This window comes from Centruroides vittatus, unplaced genomic scaffold, assembly GCF_030686945.1.
Source record: "Centruroides vittatus isolate TY-2023 unplaced genomic scaffold, ASM3068694v2 contig_890, whole genome shotgun sequence".
Taxonomy (NCBI): Eukaryota; Metazoa; Arthropoda; class Arachnida; order Scorpiones; family Buthidae; genus Centruroides; species Centruroides vittatus.
Genome location: NW_027122581.1, coordinates 439,406 through 458,878, shown reverse-complemented (window position 1 = coordinate 458,878; position 19,473 = coordinate 439,406). Strand labels below are relative to the sequence as shown.

Sequence of the window (19,473 nt, the reverse complement as noted above, 5' to 3'; positions counted from 1 at the left end):
AAAAATGATTCAGATTGGAAAAATATCTAGTTATGTTAATATTACATAGTGTAAGTTCAACCCTCTTTAGGGTATATTTTATTATATTAATTAAATTACGAACAACATTAAATAATCATGTGTACAAATCTGAAACATCATTGTGTATTTTTTATATTTCTAGTTTTAGTGTTTATCTAAATTATTAAAAATATATCTACAACCAGGTAAAGGAGTAATAGTTTGTAAATGATCAGTGTCCGCATTTCAGTCTTATTAGAAAAAAGTTAGCCCAAATTTTGATACTATTTTAGCTCTGATCACGTTTCGTGAAAAGTCAGTAGTGACAGAAACATGAGTGGGTATCTATTTTGCTAAAAGAAAATTACCTTAAATAAATAAATAAGCATTAAATAGCTACCGGGAAACGTGCTACCGTCATACTGAAAAGTCAATGCTCCATTTGCATTTGATATGCACATCATTAAAACATTTTAGAGTTTACAAAAAAATAATAAATTTTAATGTATTGAATAATAATCATGACAATAAAAAATTTCTAAAATCAAACCAAAAGATGAATTCTTAAAAACTTCATCATTAACAGACACTTTAATTATACGGGGAGAAAAACCAGAATATCTCAGCATACTGAAATATCTGATTATTTACATTATGAACTTAAATGGTACATATCTAATTGTTTATTTAATAAAGATATGCACCATAATTCCCTTTAGTTAGAATTTTCGTATATTATGCCAATTCCACTTTTTTTCTTACTCCTGCCTGTGGGCACTAAGAACGCCTCTTTTTAGCAAGCCCATTATGGGTTCAGCCGGGTGGTGAGGGATGGGGCCCGACATATCCAGACGGACCACCCCCGAAAACTTCCTGATGATATTTCAACCAGTTTGGATTCGATCTCAGGTCCCCCAGACAGTAGGCCATCTGGCCTCATGCCAATTCCACTATGAATTGTTCCATTTAAGAGTTTCGTAGCCCAAGTAATTAAAGTAACTACAGACATCTGGAGAGATTCAAATCTTTCCAGATGTCTGTATATATCATTAGCTAATACAAGTCTATAATTGGAATACAGTGGAACCTCGGTATATGACCTTAATTCATTCCTGATGTTTGGACTTATACCAAATAGGACGTATACCAAACCAACCTTTCCCATAAGAAGTAATGTAAAAATGATTAATCCATTCTTATGTAAAAAAAACCCTCGATATGATATATTAATGGGGTTGTAAAATAATTTAAACACTGTTTGAGCACATTAATAAAAAAATTAATTTTATTATAGATTTTTAAAGTTATTACAGTATATTGTGTTATATTATTTAAATCAAAATCAAATCAAACTCTCCTTAATACTAATAATCTGTTTAGAAATTGATTAAACCCCTTTTGCAACGTTAGCAGATTTAATAATGTCTTTATTTTTCACGATTGTCGATATTGTCGTTCTCGGAATACGGTATGCAACAGTTAAATCTCGAACACCATGCCACCTTCATATTTCTCAACAATCTCTTTTTTCAGTTCCATTGTGATTCTAGTCAGTTTTTTAGTTTTCTGTTGCTTTTCATTTGCCTTTTTGCAATTCATGATTAATAAAAATAATAAAATTTTACTTACAAATTAAAATCAGAAGAAATGTAACGAAGTTATAAACTGTGGGACTGTGAACATCTAGTCTGGTCTAGTACACCGATAGTGCTACTTGTTCATAGATGGCACATATAATTGAATTAAGTCGTATACCGAGCAAAATTTGTTTCATCCAAACGGAACGTATTCCGAATTGGACTTATTCTAAAGCAGATGTATACCGAGGTTCCACTGTACTTTTACAATTTATGTAGGTGACCTACTACCACTACTACTATGTTATCGTGGTGAGGTACGATATGATAATTGTTTTTTACTTTTTTTGCCCTATAGGCACTAAGAGGCCTTTTTAGCTAGCCCATTATGGGTTCAGCCAGGCCCACAATGGGGCGGCTAGGTGACATATCCGGACGGACCATCGCTGAAAAAATTCCTGGGGATTTTTCAATCCTGAGTCCCCCATAGTGGGTAGGCTGCCACCTTTACCGCTCAGCCATCTGGCTTATAACTGAATGTCTGTTAAGATCTAATCCAAAGATTAGAGCTTAACAGTTTCGGCTTTCAGTTATTATTACAAAGTAAATGTGTGGAGTAGCTCAGACTTTTCATAAGCTTTCTTGTGCGACTTCAATGATATTTAAAAAAAAATTAAATACTTTAAAAACTCAGTATGTGACTAAATATTCGAAAATTTCTAAATCCCAAAAAAAGTGGAACGTTGACATCAGCAGTGTATCAATTCAAGTGGGTGTGTTTCTCATAACTTGCTACCTTTTAGTGCCATATTTAAACAACAAGATCTGGAGAAAAGCCACAATATTGCCATCTGCAAGTATGGTGTAGACCAGCAGTTGCCAACCTTTGACCTCATGGATCACTAAATTCATGATTTTGAATTCCATGGAGCACTATCATAAATTTTTTTAAAACTATACAAACATCTGTAGAATAATTATAATAAAAGTTTCATTTTACTTTCAGTGCCATGCAGTAGATTTTCGCAGTATGATGCAAGTCTTCGAAATGCTGCTTATGCCACTCCTTAAATGCTGCTTATGCCGCCTGATGCGGCCACCTCTCTGCATGGCACGGCCCTGTTTATCAATATGAAATTCACTTGTTTAATTAAAACAAATTAGTGTGAAGTTTTTTGCTGCTTGTTTGAAATAAGTTTATGGATTCATGGCTCTTTTCCACGAAGGACAACAATCACACTCACATCATTATTTATTGCTTAGTTATTCATTTATTGATTTATTTATTTCATGTTTGGTCTAATAAAAAAAATCCAATGAGTGAGAGAAAGCAACCAAGCATTTTGCATTTCTTTCATAATACTACATGTAATCTTCAATTGATCGATGTCCAAATTTCTCAATGGACCACCAAAATTTTCTCACAGACTGTCAGCAGTCCATGGATCACTTGTTGGAAACCGCTAGTGTACACAGGTTCATCAAATAATGTTGATTTATTGGCGTGTCCACACACCTTTAAGCAGTGCTGCCGTTTCTAGGGTAATTTCAACCTCTCAGGATAATGTTTAGGGTAGCCTTATTTTTAGGGTAAATCTAGGGTAAAACTCCCCTGTGATCTGATGCTATTACCCATAGCGCCACAAGTTTTGCCAGAAAAAGTTTTAGCCTAAACCATTCTGTTTTCCCCTTATAACGAGGGGGTTTTAGGGTAGGACAACAGAAGCTTAAGAAATAAAGCAGATTGGTGCTAGGTACATAGGTGTACACTGTATATTACAGCCGAGTAGGATTTCACTTTTCTCAACCTTCATTCCTCATATAACAACTTTAAGTAAAAGGACCCTACTCTGTGAAATGGCACTACAGAGTGCAAAGAGAATGTATATTACCTGTACTGTAGCAGCCATTGGCACACTACAGTACAGGTACAACTTTTGAATGATGTAAAAAGTTTTTATGTAATTCATCAGCTCATCTCACTTTGTGGCAGACACCATGTGTGACGGAAACTTTGCCTGCAAGCAAACCATTTCGACCGCATCAGGCAGCCAACCATTCCTTGTCGTCCGATTTTAGTTTAGCATTATACAACACTGACATTGCCGGTATTCAAAAAAATATTGTTACATTTGAATCTTTAAAACAAAGGTTAAAATGCAAATATATATGTAAATAAATAAATTTTTAAAACTGATCGTTTACATAGTAAAGTATGTTTGAAATCAAGTGAATGGCTTATTTAATTTTCTATCTTCAGCTAGCAGGCAGCAACACTGCCTTTAAGTAAACATGAAACATCTGAATTGGATGAATAGCTCTGGGATATACAGTATTGTATAAAGACGATGCCCATGATAGGCTGATAAAACAGCGGTGGTATGAGTTCATGAAGTTAGTTTGAATGTGACTGAACTGAAATCATCACAGAGAAGTGAAACCACCTAATGGCACTTGAAAGCATTGTAAGAACATTTTGATTTTTTACTTCTCCAAGAAGTGAAAACCTTTCTTTTTTTAACTCTTCAATCTGTGGGCACTAAGAGAACCTCTTTTCTAGTAATCTTGTTACGGTTCGGCAAGGCTCAGAAGGAACGAGAATAGAGAGGTACGGGACCAGACTACAACCGAAAAATTTCTATGGCTTTTTAAGCAAAATAAATAAAATTGTGTGTTGCGCCATCTGTTATGACATCTTTTTATAAAAAAAATTTAAAATTTTTAATTGCTAGAAAATGGCAAAAAGCTTAATTTTGAGGGTAGGGATGAGTTTTGTAAAAAAAGTGTAAATGTTAATGAAGATTACTTGTTATTAATTAAGTACTACCCCTCTCAAGAGACATGACTCTCTCCATCTCCCCAACTTCTTGATCTTACACCACCAGAATTTAATAGCATGAATGCCCCTCATATACATGCCAAATTTTGTTTCTTAATTAATCTTTACCCCATCCTGAGATATTAAAGGACACACAAACAGACTGTATATATGAAGGTGGTTTTTTTTTCAAGCTCTGATGGTCCATAAAACAAAGACAAGTGTAAATAACAAAATGAATTTATTACCAAAAGTTAGGTACAAACATGGTTAATTTTCGACATAATCACTGTGAAGATTGAGGCATTTGTCATATCTGTGGACAAGCTTTTCCATCCCCTTGTCATAGAATGTTGTTGCCAATGACTTGAGATGAGCCCTAACGTTGTTTTGAAGATCGTCATTAGTCTCAAACCTCCACCCTGCTAGCCACATTTTCAGTTCAGGAAAGAAGTGGAAGTCTTCACACATTAAAAAGTTCCAAGCTGGGTGGAAGTCTTCACCACCTTTACACACCAGCATATAGCTCTGAGCGACTTCCACCTCTTTCCTGAACATAAAAAGTGGCTAGCAGGGCAGAGGTTTAAGACTAATGACAATCTTCAAAACAAGATTAGGGCCCACCTAGAGGATTTGATCCCAGGATCCCAACCACTTTTTAGTCCCAAAATTTTTGGGATTAATAAGACTTTTTGTTAACATTAGTTTAATTAATACAGTTAATAAAACTTAAAAAATTGCATGTTGTTTATAAAATACTTTTGAACAATTCATAAAAATTAAATAATTCTTAATGAAAAAAGTGGAGTTTATTTTTGAAAATCAAATTGCCCAAAGAAAATGTAGCTTTATTCATAATGTCTGGTCAATTTAATAAATTAATCAATATTTATCAAGCTGCATGGCCATTTTAGTCATTCATTATAAATAATTCCATATTAATTGTTATGGGCCATTTTTTTTACTGGTATATATATAACAATAAAAAAATTTTGTGGAGATATATATATATATAATTAGCGAGGTTGAGGCTGAAGTTTTAAACGTGAAAACGTGTACGTTGGCCGTTCGGCACCACTTTCCAGTAAGCCTAGAAGTTTGGAATGTCGAGCATGATTCCACTGACTTTCTGAAGGTCATTGTCAAACTTCTAGGCTTACAGGAAAGCAGCGCCAAACGTCCGATGTATACGTTTTCGCGTTTAAAACTTCGGCCTCAACCTCGCTATTGTATTCCAGAAACCAATTTACTGTTTGTAAAGAAAGCTTCATTTTTGTTGGAGATGTATACAGAGTGCAGAAATTTCGCTTAGAGAACGTGCAAAAATGTCATCAATTTCTGGAGGCCACGGCTATAGTTGATGTTGCTGCAAAATTGGATATATTACAGATGTATGTATATATATATATATATATATGTAATAAAAGTCTTAATTGCTTGAATAAATAAACTGAAGAAATATTTTTTTTATATACTTTATCCCAAAAATGGCATTCCAGAAGTTTCCTTTAAGTTGATTTTTGATTGAAATATAGGTTTGTTAATAAGACTTTTTGTTAACATTAGTTTAATTAATATAATTGTGGATATATATATATATATATATATATATATATATATATATATATTGTGGATAGATATATATATCCACAAAATTTTTTTCCTGTTTTTTGACTTTGGATTCAGATCTCAAAACATGGAGATTTGCAAAAAACTCTGAGCTTGGATTGGAGGGTGAAATTTGACAATTCCCATCCCATACTTTTCCTTGTTACATATACATAATAACTGGGAAAGTATAAAACAGAATTTTTGACTAAATTTCAAAATTTTGGCAAACTGCAAATTTTGCAACAGGCAAAAAATTGTTTAAAGCACTGGTTAAGACTAACAACTAATATTGATAACATGCAATTGTTAGAGGCTGATGTGTTGAGCTTAATACATTTTTGAATATTTTTTAGCTGTTCAAGTAAACAGCTAAAAAAATATTCAAAAATCTATAAATCATCCTAAATCCTGTCATAAATATCCTGATTACACTATATGAGGTTTTATAATGTATTTTAATTTATAAGTTTTGTGACATGCTCATTTTATAACATTAAACAACTGATTACAATGTGGATTCTACTGATTTTTTTTTCTTTTTAGATTTTTAGAATATATTTTTTGAATACTAAAAGACTAAATACTTTTGAATAGACTGAAAACATACAATTGGTATTCAAAAATATACTATTCATAAACTACTCATTCTGTAATAAACTATAAAATTCTAAAAGAATATCTCTCTCAATTTTAAATAAAAAAATAATGACAACCAACCTTTAATTGCAGTATGCTTAAGATCAAATAAAATTTAAACTCATCATTCTTATAAAAATATTCATTTCTTATTAAACTTTCAATCAAAAATTGGTTTCTATGCATCTTAACTTTTTTCTCAAAAATATTAATCTTTGATTAAATTATTGAAATCATTGTTTATAATCTGTCTTCTATCTTAATACATCCCTGCATTGCATAGCTAAAATTTAGAAGGGATTTCAGTGTCAGGGTTAAAGTTTAATTAATGGATCATCAATATAACATACATTTACTGTAAATTATAGTCAATAATATTCATGTTCTAAAAAAATTGGAAGAAGAAAAAAAACAATACTGTCAATGATGATAAAACAGATTAGTGCAGTAGAGAGATACCATTTTATAATAAGTATCAAAAAATCATTGCCAAAGACAATATTGAGGGAAAAAGGTGAGAGGAAAGCATAGTGTTTCCCTATTGTGCAAATATGTAAGGATATAAAAACAATAAAATATATTGCAGTGACACATTGTATAGAACAGAACTGAATGGAGGCCTTTCTCCTAACAGCAAACTAGTACAGGAACATATATTTGTTTTACTGCTCCTGTATCTTTGCAGTACAGAACAGCAGGATTAAAGAGAAATATTCATATTATATCAATAAAATTTTCTTTTCATCTGCAAATTTGGATTCATAAATCACACTATTTTTAAAACTAAAATAATAGATTATGAAAACACCTATTGATCCTGTGAAGGAACTTGGCAAATGTATGATATTTTTATAAAGTATGCCTTTAAAATGAGACAGTAATAAATATATAAATTTAGACTTAATCTTTAAATTTAGCATGCTTACTTTGTTTGAAATATAGCTTTAACAATAATTTTATATAAGTTAGGTAATAAATTTTCATCATTTAAGTGTGTATGCCTAAGTAAATAAAATCTTGTAGATGTATGAAAGGTATTAAAGAACCACAGCAATAAATTTTTGGCAAATAAATAATGTATAGTATAGTGAAGATATCTACAATCATTAGTAGTATATCATTCATATTTGTGTTGAACAGGTACAGTACATCCATGCTTTATTGAGTTATGATAAATTTTCATCTCTCACCTGCCTCTCATCTCTCATGTAGTTTTTTACAGTGGTCTTTCTCTCTGCAATATGTTGAGGAATAAGCTGTGAACTTAGTTATTTCTTTTGCTCTTAGATTTTTGGAAGTTATGCAAATAACAATTCATACCAAACTCTCTACTTTTCTCACAATGTCTCTGGGTACAGGGATTTGCCTACTTTCCAAGGATTCTTTCTTCACTATGGCAGGTGTCTGACTAGTGTTACCACCCATCTGGTTTTCACCCAGACAGTCCGGGAATTGATTCACTGTCTGGTGATGGCCTGTTAATTGGGCTGAAAAGGTTTGTTTTTCAATTATATATTTTTCTCAGCAACAAATTAAGGTGTTTTATTTCTATGCACGTTATTCTTCGCATTGTAAAATAACATTGCACATGCGTCAGGAACTTCTGTTCGAACAAACCTGACCTGCCATCCGGGTCAGCGATTTTGTAAAGGTGGCAACACTTATGTCTGACTTGGACAGGCTACAGCTTTTGGATGCCACAGTCCACCAAACTTTCAGCTTCCCTAAATTCTTCTTTTCATGTAACACAGTGAATTCCTTTAAAATGTCAAAAGTTTTGTCTTTCACTATAGCTATACCACTCTGGAAAGAGCAATAATGTACCCCTCAAACCAGCTATCGCTTTTTAATGGCAAAAGCCGTCAAAAATTGATAGCTGGTTTGTCATATGAAATATCAACTATTATATGAATTTTACTTAGTAGACAGTACTTTATAATTCTACTTTCAGCAGATTATAATTGGCAAATGCATAAAGAACAAGCACAAATTTTACATTTTTTTCAAACAATCCATTGTACTGATGTTTCTGAATTAACTTGAGTAACAAATTATGGATTAAATGATGAAATTATTTGAATATGCCCACATGAAACATTAAAAAAAACTCATTTTATGTAAGACCACTAGCAACTTTTCACAATTTCAGCTTTTAAGTATTTTGTATATGTATCAGTCAAAATGTCTAGTGAAAGAACAACAATGATGTCATTTTACAAAAATACCCATAATATAAATTAATATTGCATTTAAACAAAGTGTGCATATGGAATTCAGGAAACATTATTACTTTGTAATGTTAAAGATATAATTCATAAAAATTTCAAATTTAAAAAATTGTATTTTCATTAGTCATGTCTGTCATACTCGGGCGAATCTAGGTATTTCAGGCCTAGGGCTTATTGAAATCCAACGGAGCCCCATTTTTTGTTAGATTAAGAATCTTTAAATTGGGGTTTAAAATTCATTTTTAATAACATCAAAATCAGAGTTGAAATATATTTATTTATGAAATGGTGTTGAATTAGACTTTATATCTTATATTAAAAAACATAAGAAATAAAGATGCATTATTAACAAAAATAATTCAATTTTTGTGGGCCCTTGACACTTGGGGGCCCAGGTCTTAAGCCCTATTAGTCCCTATGTAGATCTGTCTCTGGTCATATTGCTTCATGACAACATAAAAATTGACTACAGTATTACAAAATCAGACTCTTGATTTGAGATTCAGCTTAGCAGATCAAAAGAAAACTTTATAAATACATGTAAATAATGCAAACATTTTGCACATATATGTATAATTAGCAAAAAGTAATTAAAATATTTTGAAAAATTTCAAATTAGATTTGTAAGAATCCAAAGAATTCTGCTCAATAAATGAAAAGAATAAGTTAACTTCTATCCAACAATATAAACCTTGAAAATTAATAAATATTTTCAAGCATGCTTTAAGCCAGTGCTTTCAAACTTTTTGGATTACTGCCCCTGGGTTTGACTGTTAGCAGTAATATCCCATTCTGTGTACACAACGGCCCTCCCATCATACCTAACACCACCTTGGATAATTCAAACGCCCTCCAGGGGCGATATCACCCACTTTGAGAACCACTGCTTTAAGCAGTTAAATCTGGTTTAAACAAATTCTAAATAAGATTGATGTTCTAGTACAGCAGTTGCCAACAGATGGTCCATAGACCACTGACGGTCTGCAAGAAAATTCTGGTGGTCCGTGGAGAAAGTTGGACATTGATCAATTGAAGATTACATGAAGTATTACAAAAGAAATGCAAAATGCTTGGTTGCTTTTTCTCACTCATTGGATTTTTCTATTAGAATCTAAAACCAAACATAAATTTGTGTCAATAAATTAATAATGTGAGTGCGATTGCCATCCTTTCTTGAAAAGAGCTAAGAATCCATAAACTTATTTCAAACAATCAACAAAAAACCTCACACTAATTTGTTGTAATTAAACAAGTGAATTTCATATTAATAAAGTAAAATAAAACTTTCATGACTATTATTCTATAGATGTTTGTATCATTTAAAAAAAATTCACGTAGTGGTCCATGGGATTCAAAATTATGAATTTAGTGGCCCATAAAGTCAAATATTGGTGACCATTGTTCTAGTACAGGGATGGCGAACCTTTTTGAGTCCGCGTGCCATATTGTAAGCATACTTAGCTTTAAAGATGTTAATGCGTGCCAATGTCTTAGACTTCGAATAATGATATTTAAAGAAATTAAACAAATACACTTTAATTCGAATAAATGTAAAAAATCTGATTGAAAAAAAGATGATCAGGTGATACAGAAAGGATGATTGAAAAAGACAGAAATCATATGATACATTACGTGCCAGATGATCTCTCTTACGTGCCACTTTGGGCACGCGTGCCATAGGTTCGCCATCCGTTCTAGTATATCCATAATGAATTTGATAATAAGGTTAGAAAACACTTTCAAAATTCAAAACTTAATAAAATATGCTAAAAAATTTAATAGGTTCATTCTAGACTATTGATGTTCTTACTTGAAATTTCTTATTCTAAACCAGATGCCTACTTAAAGCCATCAAACATTTTGAGTTTTGGATTATTTGAATACTGAATATTGGCTTTTTTGTAAATATTTCCTTTCCAGTTGTACTCATTTTGTCAAGGAATAAATTTTGGATCTAGACATGCATATTTTTATACTTTCAGTAAAAAAATGATAGTAGTAAGTAATAGCTTTGGTTAATGTTACCTATGATGCTAAAATGGCAGCTCGTCTCCAATTCAAGGAAACAGAAGAAAGAAAACATGGGGACACACGTTCTAACCTATTCTAATAATTTACCATAATCATTACCAACCAAATTATTAGAATAGGTTAGGTTAGACGTGCATCCCCACTGTTTTACACACCATAACATTAACCATAACTTTTAATATAATGCTCATCTAAAAATACTTTATATTAATTTCAAAAAATTTTGATTGGTCTCAAAAATATGCATCTTAAATAGTAACTAAATAAAACAAAACTGTCTATCAAGGTAATTAACTTTAACTGCAGCAAAATTCTCAGATCTGTGCATTTCACACGTACTTTAGATCAGTGTTTTTCAACAGCTGCTCCGCGTAAAGTTTTACCAGTCCACAGAAAAATATTGAACCACACCGAAGCTGACGTAGTTAATTACGGTGATAGTAATCTATCATTACCGTATGTATTTTGTTACATACAATAACTCTAGAAAAGCATAAGCAAGCATAATTCTTAGTCACATACAATTATTCAATCCATGTAAAATTATCCATAATTTCACCGGTCTTTGATGAGAGAGAGTTTGAAAAACACTCCTGACAGATCTTGAAAATTTTATAACAGTTAAAGTTAATAACACCAACAGTTTCTTTTATTTATTGTTTGTTTTGACATCAAGTGTCATCTATACAAAGTTATTCAAATGTGCATTTTTTAATAAAAACAAATATTTTTTGTTTATAACAAACTTTTAAATACTGTTAAATTTTAAAAAGAAACACTTCGTACATCATACATTTGAAATGATTCGCATCAATCAGATTCTTTTTTCTACTGTATTCAACTTTTCTAAAAGTTCCGTATTTTTCTTCTCGCGCATTTCTTTCATGCAGTCTTTCAAACGTTTTTTCGTATCTAAATTTTCGGGAGGATACATTTCTCTTCGAACATTAACAACCCATTTCTCAAAATACTGTGGTTGATTGAAATAATAAAAAGTACCAACGGGAAATGCCATATACACAGCAATTCTCATTATTTCTAGTTTCCATCCACCCATAATCACCGCTATATGTCACACGTGTCTATTCGTCCAGCTTTAGATTAAATTAACTTCGCACTTCGCTTCCAAAAACACTCGAAATACTATCACTTCTGCACACATAGATTCCTGCTCCTAATGCCCTCTGGTTGGAAAATATATATATAATTCATTAAATAATTATTTAATATTAACGATATATATACGATATATATTACGATAGATATATATATCGTAATAAAATAATTATTTAATGAATTATATACAAATATAAAAGGATATAAATTAATAAATAAAATTAATTTATTTATTAATTTTTAAATATTATTAATTAATTTAAAATAAATTAATTTATTAATAAAATCATAAAATTTAATGTTAAAATAACTTATGTAAAAATAGCATTATTATCGTTACTTTTGCATTTACAAATTTACAGGAAGTTTTACGATTCTAGTTCTCTCTAGTAACTAAAATAAACCCCATCCCTCACCACCAGACCGCACCATTGTGGGCCTGGCCGAACACATAATGGGATTGCTAAAAGAGGCCCTCTTAGTGCCCACAGAAGAAAAATACTAAAAATAAAACTGTAAAGCAGAGACTCGTAGTCTACGATCTAGATAGCCGGGTGACCGAGGCGATTAATTAATGTACCACTCCGGGATATCAAAATCGAATTCGGGCGGGCGAAAAACTTAAGGAATTTTTTTCGTGGACGGTCTGTCCGGATATGTCGGGCCTCCTCTCCTATGATGGACACGGAAAAAAATACCCTCGTAGTGCTCACAAAGCAGAAGAGTCAAATAATAATAATAATAAAGTTTGGGATCTATGATTTGAATAGAAAAAATTACATATTTACTTCCACAAACATCTAACAGAAATTGAAAATTTCTTTTTATTATAAATATAGGCAACAAACCACAATATTTTTAATAAATATTATTCTGAAAAGAAAATCCCAGGCTTCATCAGACTGCCAAAGCTACCAATGGCACGAAAAAAGTTGTTTTCGGTGTTTAAATACTTTCAGATGACATTATGATGTACTGTACTACCATTAAAAGGAATACTCATTGTATACATGGAAGAGAATGAAAATAAAGCTGCTAAACATTATCTATTTCATGGCATTTGTATTGTTTCTCTAACTTGTCACTAGTTAAAACTTAATTAAATTGATTAATTTAAAATGTTTACTTCAATTTAAAAGAACAAACTCTTGAAATTTAATTTAAGGTGTGTTAGAATCGAAGAAATATTACGGTAATATATTTGTTATTAAAGATTTATTTAATGTATATTTCGTATAAACGTTCAGCATATTTTAAAAGTGTGAATGGACTTTAGTACAGTACATATACAGTTTTAGTGCAACCCTTTTGTTTATTTTAAAGAACCTCTTGACGTATTCTTTTGTTTTTTACAGTAGAAATTTTTTCAATTTGTCTCAAGTGGCCTTTCCTCCATGCCCATTATCATGGCCGGTTTTGGTAGATATGCAGTGTGTGTATGCACGCGGGCGGCCAAATTTTTAGGGAGGCCGATAGTGCACTAAAAAATGTAATTTTTCATACTGTAAACATAATAATCAACAGACTCCTGCCGGTCATTATCTAACTCATTTCGAGAAAAAACTTTTTGAATTATATATAGTTAATCGGGACATCCCGTCCCTAAGCTTTCTATATTTGATCTTGATTTTCATGTATCGAACTCCGTTCTCGAGATTAAGGAAGAACAGACAAACGGACGGACGACAGTGGGAATTTATAGGTCTACAGTTTTTTAAAATTGCAGCCAATTTAAATAAACAAATAGATGCGCCCAACGTTATTAATTTAAATATTCATATTTAAATAAATTTTTATATACACATACGTATGTGTTATATTTATATACCAAATAAGAAAAATTTCATTAAATTAATTCTATTTCAATTTGCAACTTGTATTTTATGGCGGCGCAGAAATATAAGTTTGAACAAAGGATCGTATTATCGGCTTGATTTGAATAAAATGTGTTTTTGTCTCGTCGTAGGATTAGCAAGATGGCTGCTCGTGTTGGACTAAACATACCAGTATTTTATTATAAAAATCACAAAGTTATTCTCTCATTCTAAATCATTAACTTATTCTAAAATGACTTCGAAATACAAAATTATCACACGTCGGTATAAGAGATTCCGAATACATTTTAACGGAAGATAACGGTCCATTTCGTTAATTACAATTAATAATAGCTTCGTTAATTTAATCATGATCTGACGCAGCTTCCATTTGAATAATTGTATTGGTTACTTCATCCTTTTCGACCAGTTCGTTTGCGACAATTGTTACGATCATAATTTTAACTTCGTCCACCATTTTGACCAGTTGTCTAACAGAATAATCGTTCAATGATACAAGAGCATTCTTAGCTCCGCCCACTAAGCCACTCAGAATTCTAACTTAGGTGTTCTGCGTTACTGAAATAGGCCCTGACCTTGGTCCGAGTCAGCCATTTTTAAAAGGTGGCAACATATTCGGTACTAAGAAACAAGACCATGCACACGAGATGTTTGAGGCTTTAATTCCCCCATTTGAAAATAATTAAACAATTAAATAAAAAACAATAATACAAAAAATGTCTGCATTCCTTAATTCCAAATTGTAAAAAATCAGTTAAGTACATTATAAAAAGTATGTTTTTTTTTAATATAAAAAATACTTTTGCATAAAGGTCCTTATAACGAAATTGCGCCTAGGGCCTCAAAAGAATATAATCTGCTACGGATCTCACCCTTTAAAAAATCCTGCTCAGGGTCTTCTATAAAGGTTTTTCTTGTTAAGGCGAAGTTGGTGGGATACGGCAGTGCAAACATGGACGATCTGTCAAGGGAGATGAGGACCTTTCTATAAGAAAACTGGCACCTATTTAGGTGTCAGTTTTCCATTTTCGTGAAGAAATTCCGGAAAACTTCATTTCATTGGCTCGTTGGTGAGATGCAAACCTGTCACCAACTACCATTGTTTAGTGGTTTTTTATCCACTCGGCCCTTTTAGACAGGGTTGTACTTATCCATCCTAGGTTCGGCCATTCTCACAGTGCCTAGTAATAAAGTACAGAATTCGAAATATCCAGCTCAAATTTTCCATGAAAATATTCTAAGTAGTAGACCTCAATTCAACGTATCCCTCAAAGCCACAAACTAACGATTTTAGGTTCAGTCATGTCCAGAATGGGATGACCGGGTAATGAAGGACAGAATTCGACATATCCGGACCAATCATCTATGAAAAAATCCTGAGAATCTGACTCTAAAAATTGGTAAACGTGCTATATCCACTCTTGTCTATCCGGCATCGTTAAAAAAGATTTCAATATGACGGACGAATAACCGAGATTCTTTTTTAAAAACTCTTTCCGCTCTGTGGGCGCTATGAGGGCCTTATTTAGCAAGCCCATTATGAGTTCGGTCATGCCCACAATGGGGCGGCCGAGTTGTAAGGGACGGTGGCCGACATATCCGGTCGGATCGCCCCCGAAAAATTCCTGGGGATTATTCGACCCGTTCGGATTCGTTCCCGGGTCCCCCAGAGCGGTAGGCTACCACCTTGACCGCTCGGCCATCCGGCCTGGCCGAGGTGGTTAAAATGCAAGACTATCGGTTCAGGAATTCAAGTTCAAATCTAGGTCGGATTACCACGAAATTTTTCAAGGGTGATTTAGTCCGGATATGTCAAGTCTCACTCCTTACAAATAGCATTGGCCGCCTCATTGTTAACCAGGAATAATTGACTAAGGCTTAAAAAAAATATCCTATAGTGGTCTCCGAACTGGAAGAGTAAAAATAAAAGAATAAAAACTATATTAACACTAAAAAATTATAATAAAAATATTATTATTTACACCGAATTTTTAAAAGATAATATTAATTATAAATAAAATGTTTATTTTACGTTAAAATTTAAAACATTAATTTTATAGTTAATAACGTAATAACGTAATAACAAATTATCATCAAGCAGGTGGAGCTGTTTATCGAATTCAGAAGTAAACAAACTTACTTCAATGTGTATATCTTAAGATAAAGTATAAGGATATTCGATCTATATTGGAAATGAGGAAAGTTAGTGTTATGTGTGATTAAAAACTCAACAAAAATGGAGTCATCGACGTAAGTGTGTTATTTAACACGATTTATATAATTGAAGTTTTGAGTTATTCGACTTTCTATTTTTATCATCTGCAAGGAAGGACGAGTGACTCAAGTTCGAACTTTATTTTGAATTAAATTTTGTAATCTCATTTGAATTACGTTATTTTTTTGAATCGATTTTGTGCTTTTACTAAATTCACAATTATTATAATTTAAATAATATGTTTATAAATTTGAGAAAAAGTTTACTTTTATATTTCAAAATTGAAAGATGTTCATTTTTAAAACTGATTAAAAGTTTAGTAAGATTTACAAATTATTAGTGGCATAACTACTATTAAGTGCGATTAAGCGACGTATAAGGGCCCATAAGTGAGCTTAAACCAGGCCCTGGGCATACTTTCTATGGAACAGTACAAATACGAGAAATTTTAAAATTATATAAGAAAAATATTAATACTTCTCTGTGTTTCCTCTGAGTAGTTTCTACTCCTGATTCCTGTTGTATACTATTTTAGACAGTTTTTTACAGATTCAACCTGTGGCTGAGTGAATAAAACTTAAAACCACTGAACGCTGGTAGTTGGTTGCAGATTTGTGTTTGACAGTAGACTGGCCATGGGAGTTTCCTGGGTTTTCTTCACTTGTTCAACATGTAAATAGGAGCCAGTTTCCATTGAAAATTTTCCCAGGAGGCGTTTCCCTTCTTAGATTTCGTAAATGTTGTGTTATCTTATCCCAACAAATCAAACAATTACAATTCTCATTTTGTGGACGATCTGCTTAGGTGGATACCTTCCAGAAGGACTTTCTATGGAAACAATCTCTTTAGGTGTTACAAGTGTAAAGAAAATCAGGAAAACTCTATGTGGCACCAACCAGTTGGTGAAACATAAACCCACAACTAGTGATTGCATTACCGGTAACCTGTTTATCAGTATACCGGGAATTTTAGGAAAATTATACCCTGGTAAATTTACTGGTAGTTAATTTTTTTACTGGTATTTCGGTTAAAAACCTCTTAATTAACCCGATATTTATTTTCCTAAAATTCCCATAGGATTACCCGTGGAAAGCAGATTTCTTTTTTGTCTCCCCCATACCATAGCCAGAAAACTGTGCAGGTGGTGATGGGTGATTCCATTTGTAATTTAAAGTTATTAAAAGGAATTTTCTAGTTTTTTTTATAATTTGATTTCCTGTATTATACTCCAAAATAAAGACCTGTTTTTGGAGTATAATACAGGAGAATAATCCAGAAAAAGTGAACAAATATAAGTCACATGAAATATCCAATAATGTTAACAAAAATATAATTTTGAATAGTATTGTAGAAATAATCAAGCACTTATCAGAAAATGAAAAGGAATCATGACTTGCAGATGTCACTGAAATTAGTTCAGATTTAGATTCTAATGAAAGGTGTTCATTGCTTACCACAACAACTTCTCACATTGACACGAGAACAGTGTGCACAATAGAAAAGTCAAATTTAACAATGAAAGAGAAATTAAACTTATTCATTAAACATAAAACGAGCGTAGACACTGATAACAATAATATACACTCATCCCTCGATTTACACGGTAGATACGTTCCTAGAAAAATCGTGCAAACCGAAACTGTGTAAAATGAGACGTAACATTTCGTTGCTGGAAATAATTCAAACAATGCTTATTTACATTCTATTGGATGTTGTTTATGACCTCAGCAAGTTTTGTAATTTTACACCCAATAGAAGTTTATGTTTTGGACTGTTTTTTTGGTCCCTATCTATAGAGATAGTGTATTGGATTGAAAAACTTGTGATGTATTTGAGTATTTACGGTAACTGAAACAAATCTCAGAGAAAGACAAGTTTCTAGACAGATGTGCATGAGAATAACCCGTGAACAGCTACCAACAGCTGTCTCAAAAACTTTTTTGTTTTCATTTAAAAACCGTGTAAAAACGAAACCGTGCAAATTGAGTACTGTTCAAATCGAGGGATAGGTGTAAGTAAGTTTAAAAGTGTGAAAGATATAGTTAAGAAAGAAATGAATTATTTCTTAGAGCAAAAAATACAAGGAATGTATCTTTAAAAGGTTTTCAATACTCTAATGATAGTATGTTCAACTAGTATTGATTCCGAGAGAGCTTTTTCTAATACAGCTGCGATTTGTACGAAAGTTAGATCTAGATTGGACAACGAGAGCCTAAATGTCTCATGTTTTTTAAGAGCCTACTTTCAAAATAAAGAAAAACATAATTAATTATCAGCATTATTTCAATGTCTGTTATGTCATAATAATTGCTATTACAAGAATGTTGTTTGTCTAAACTGATAGAAAACTTGAAAACAGATGGTTGTTCAATAATTCTGTCAGTAATTCAATTTTCATTTTAAATCTTTGTTAATACGAATTTACTGGTAAATTACCGATAAACTGGTAATTCCGAATATAATTATCGAATTACTGGTAAGGTAATACCTGGTAAATTTGCAATCACTACACACAACCAACTACCAGTGTTCAGTGGTTTTATCCATTCAAGCACTGATGGGCACTTTATTATTTTTCAACAGTGCAAAATAACAACACTTTACCCTATATTACAGCAATATATTATAAAAATAATAATAGCAAAAAATTTATGAATATCTGTTTCATTTTACTTTTGGAACTGTTTTATTGTTTTACTTTAAAATGTTGCATACTTACAGTTTTGAGAAAACAATGTTGTCTGATTGTAGTTAGGTAGTAATATGACAGAAAAGAATATATTATCCAATGGCATCAATTTTCTATATATAATTGAGATGGGTTAATAATAATAATAACTGCAGAGCACAAATGGTTAGGAGTTGAAAGTTGAAATTTGGTACACAGTTAGGGTTGCCACCTCATAACTTAGTCTTGCCCGGAGACGATGATTTAAGAAACCAAACAAAACCCAGGGACGTTTCCATAGAAGTCTCAGGAGGTGAAGGGTCTAAAGTAGGGTGAATACTAGATGGCCGCATATTTGTAAATATTTTTCAAAAATTTCACTTTTTATTGCAATTTCTGACCTCACGACTTAATTAAATGTATATATAATATAATAAAATCTATTAATTAAAAAAATTAAAAAAACTATTGGATGTCGTTTTTGACATCAGAAAGTAGCTTTAAATAACTTTACCGAAGTAAAATCCGTGCACTAGAACTTCAGAAGATGAATGAAATTTGATAAAAAAATCTCATTTAAAAAACAATTAAGCATTAATCGTGTGTCATTAAAGGTTGATTAAAATCGCGATAAAATTTTTGAAAAAATTTGGAGACTTAAAAAACATCCGAAAATCAAAAAAAAAAAAATTTTGAGGGTCCGACAGAACTGTTTGTTATGTAATGCTATTTAACCTG

General features: G+C 31.9%; 1 protein-coding gene across 3 annotated transcripts in view; it reads left to right on the top strand.

The window, feature by feature from the left end:
* Positions 1 to 15,947: 15,947 nt before the first annotated feature.
* tweek (transmembrane protein KIAA1109 homolog tweek) overlaps positions 15,948 to 19,473 on the top strand; it is a 176,409-nt gene continuing 172,883 nt past the window's right edge. For all 3 annotated transcript variants that reach the window (XM_067280734.1, XM_067280735.1, XM_067280733.1), the window contains exon 1: positions 15,948 to 16,102. In XM_067280734.1, coding sequence (XP_067136835.1) covers positions 16,089 to 16,102 — 14 coding nt within the window. In that variant the 5' untranslated portion in view covers positions 15,948 to 16,088. The remainder of the gene's footprint in view (positions 16,103 to 19,473) is intronic.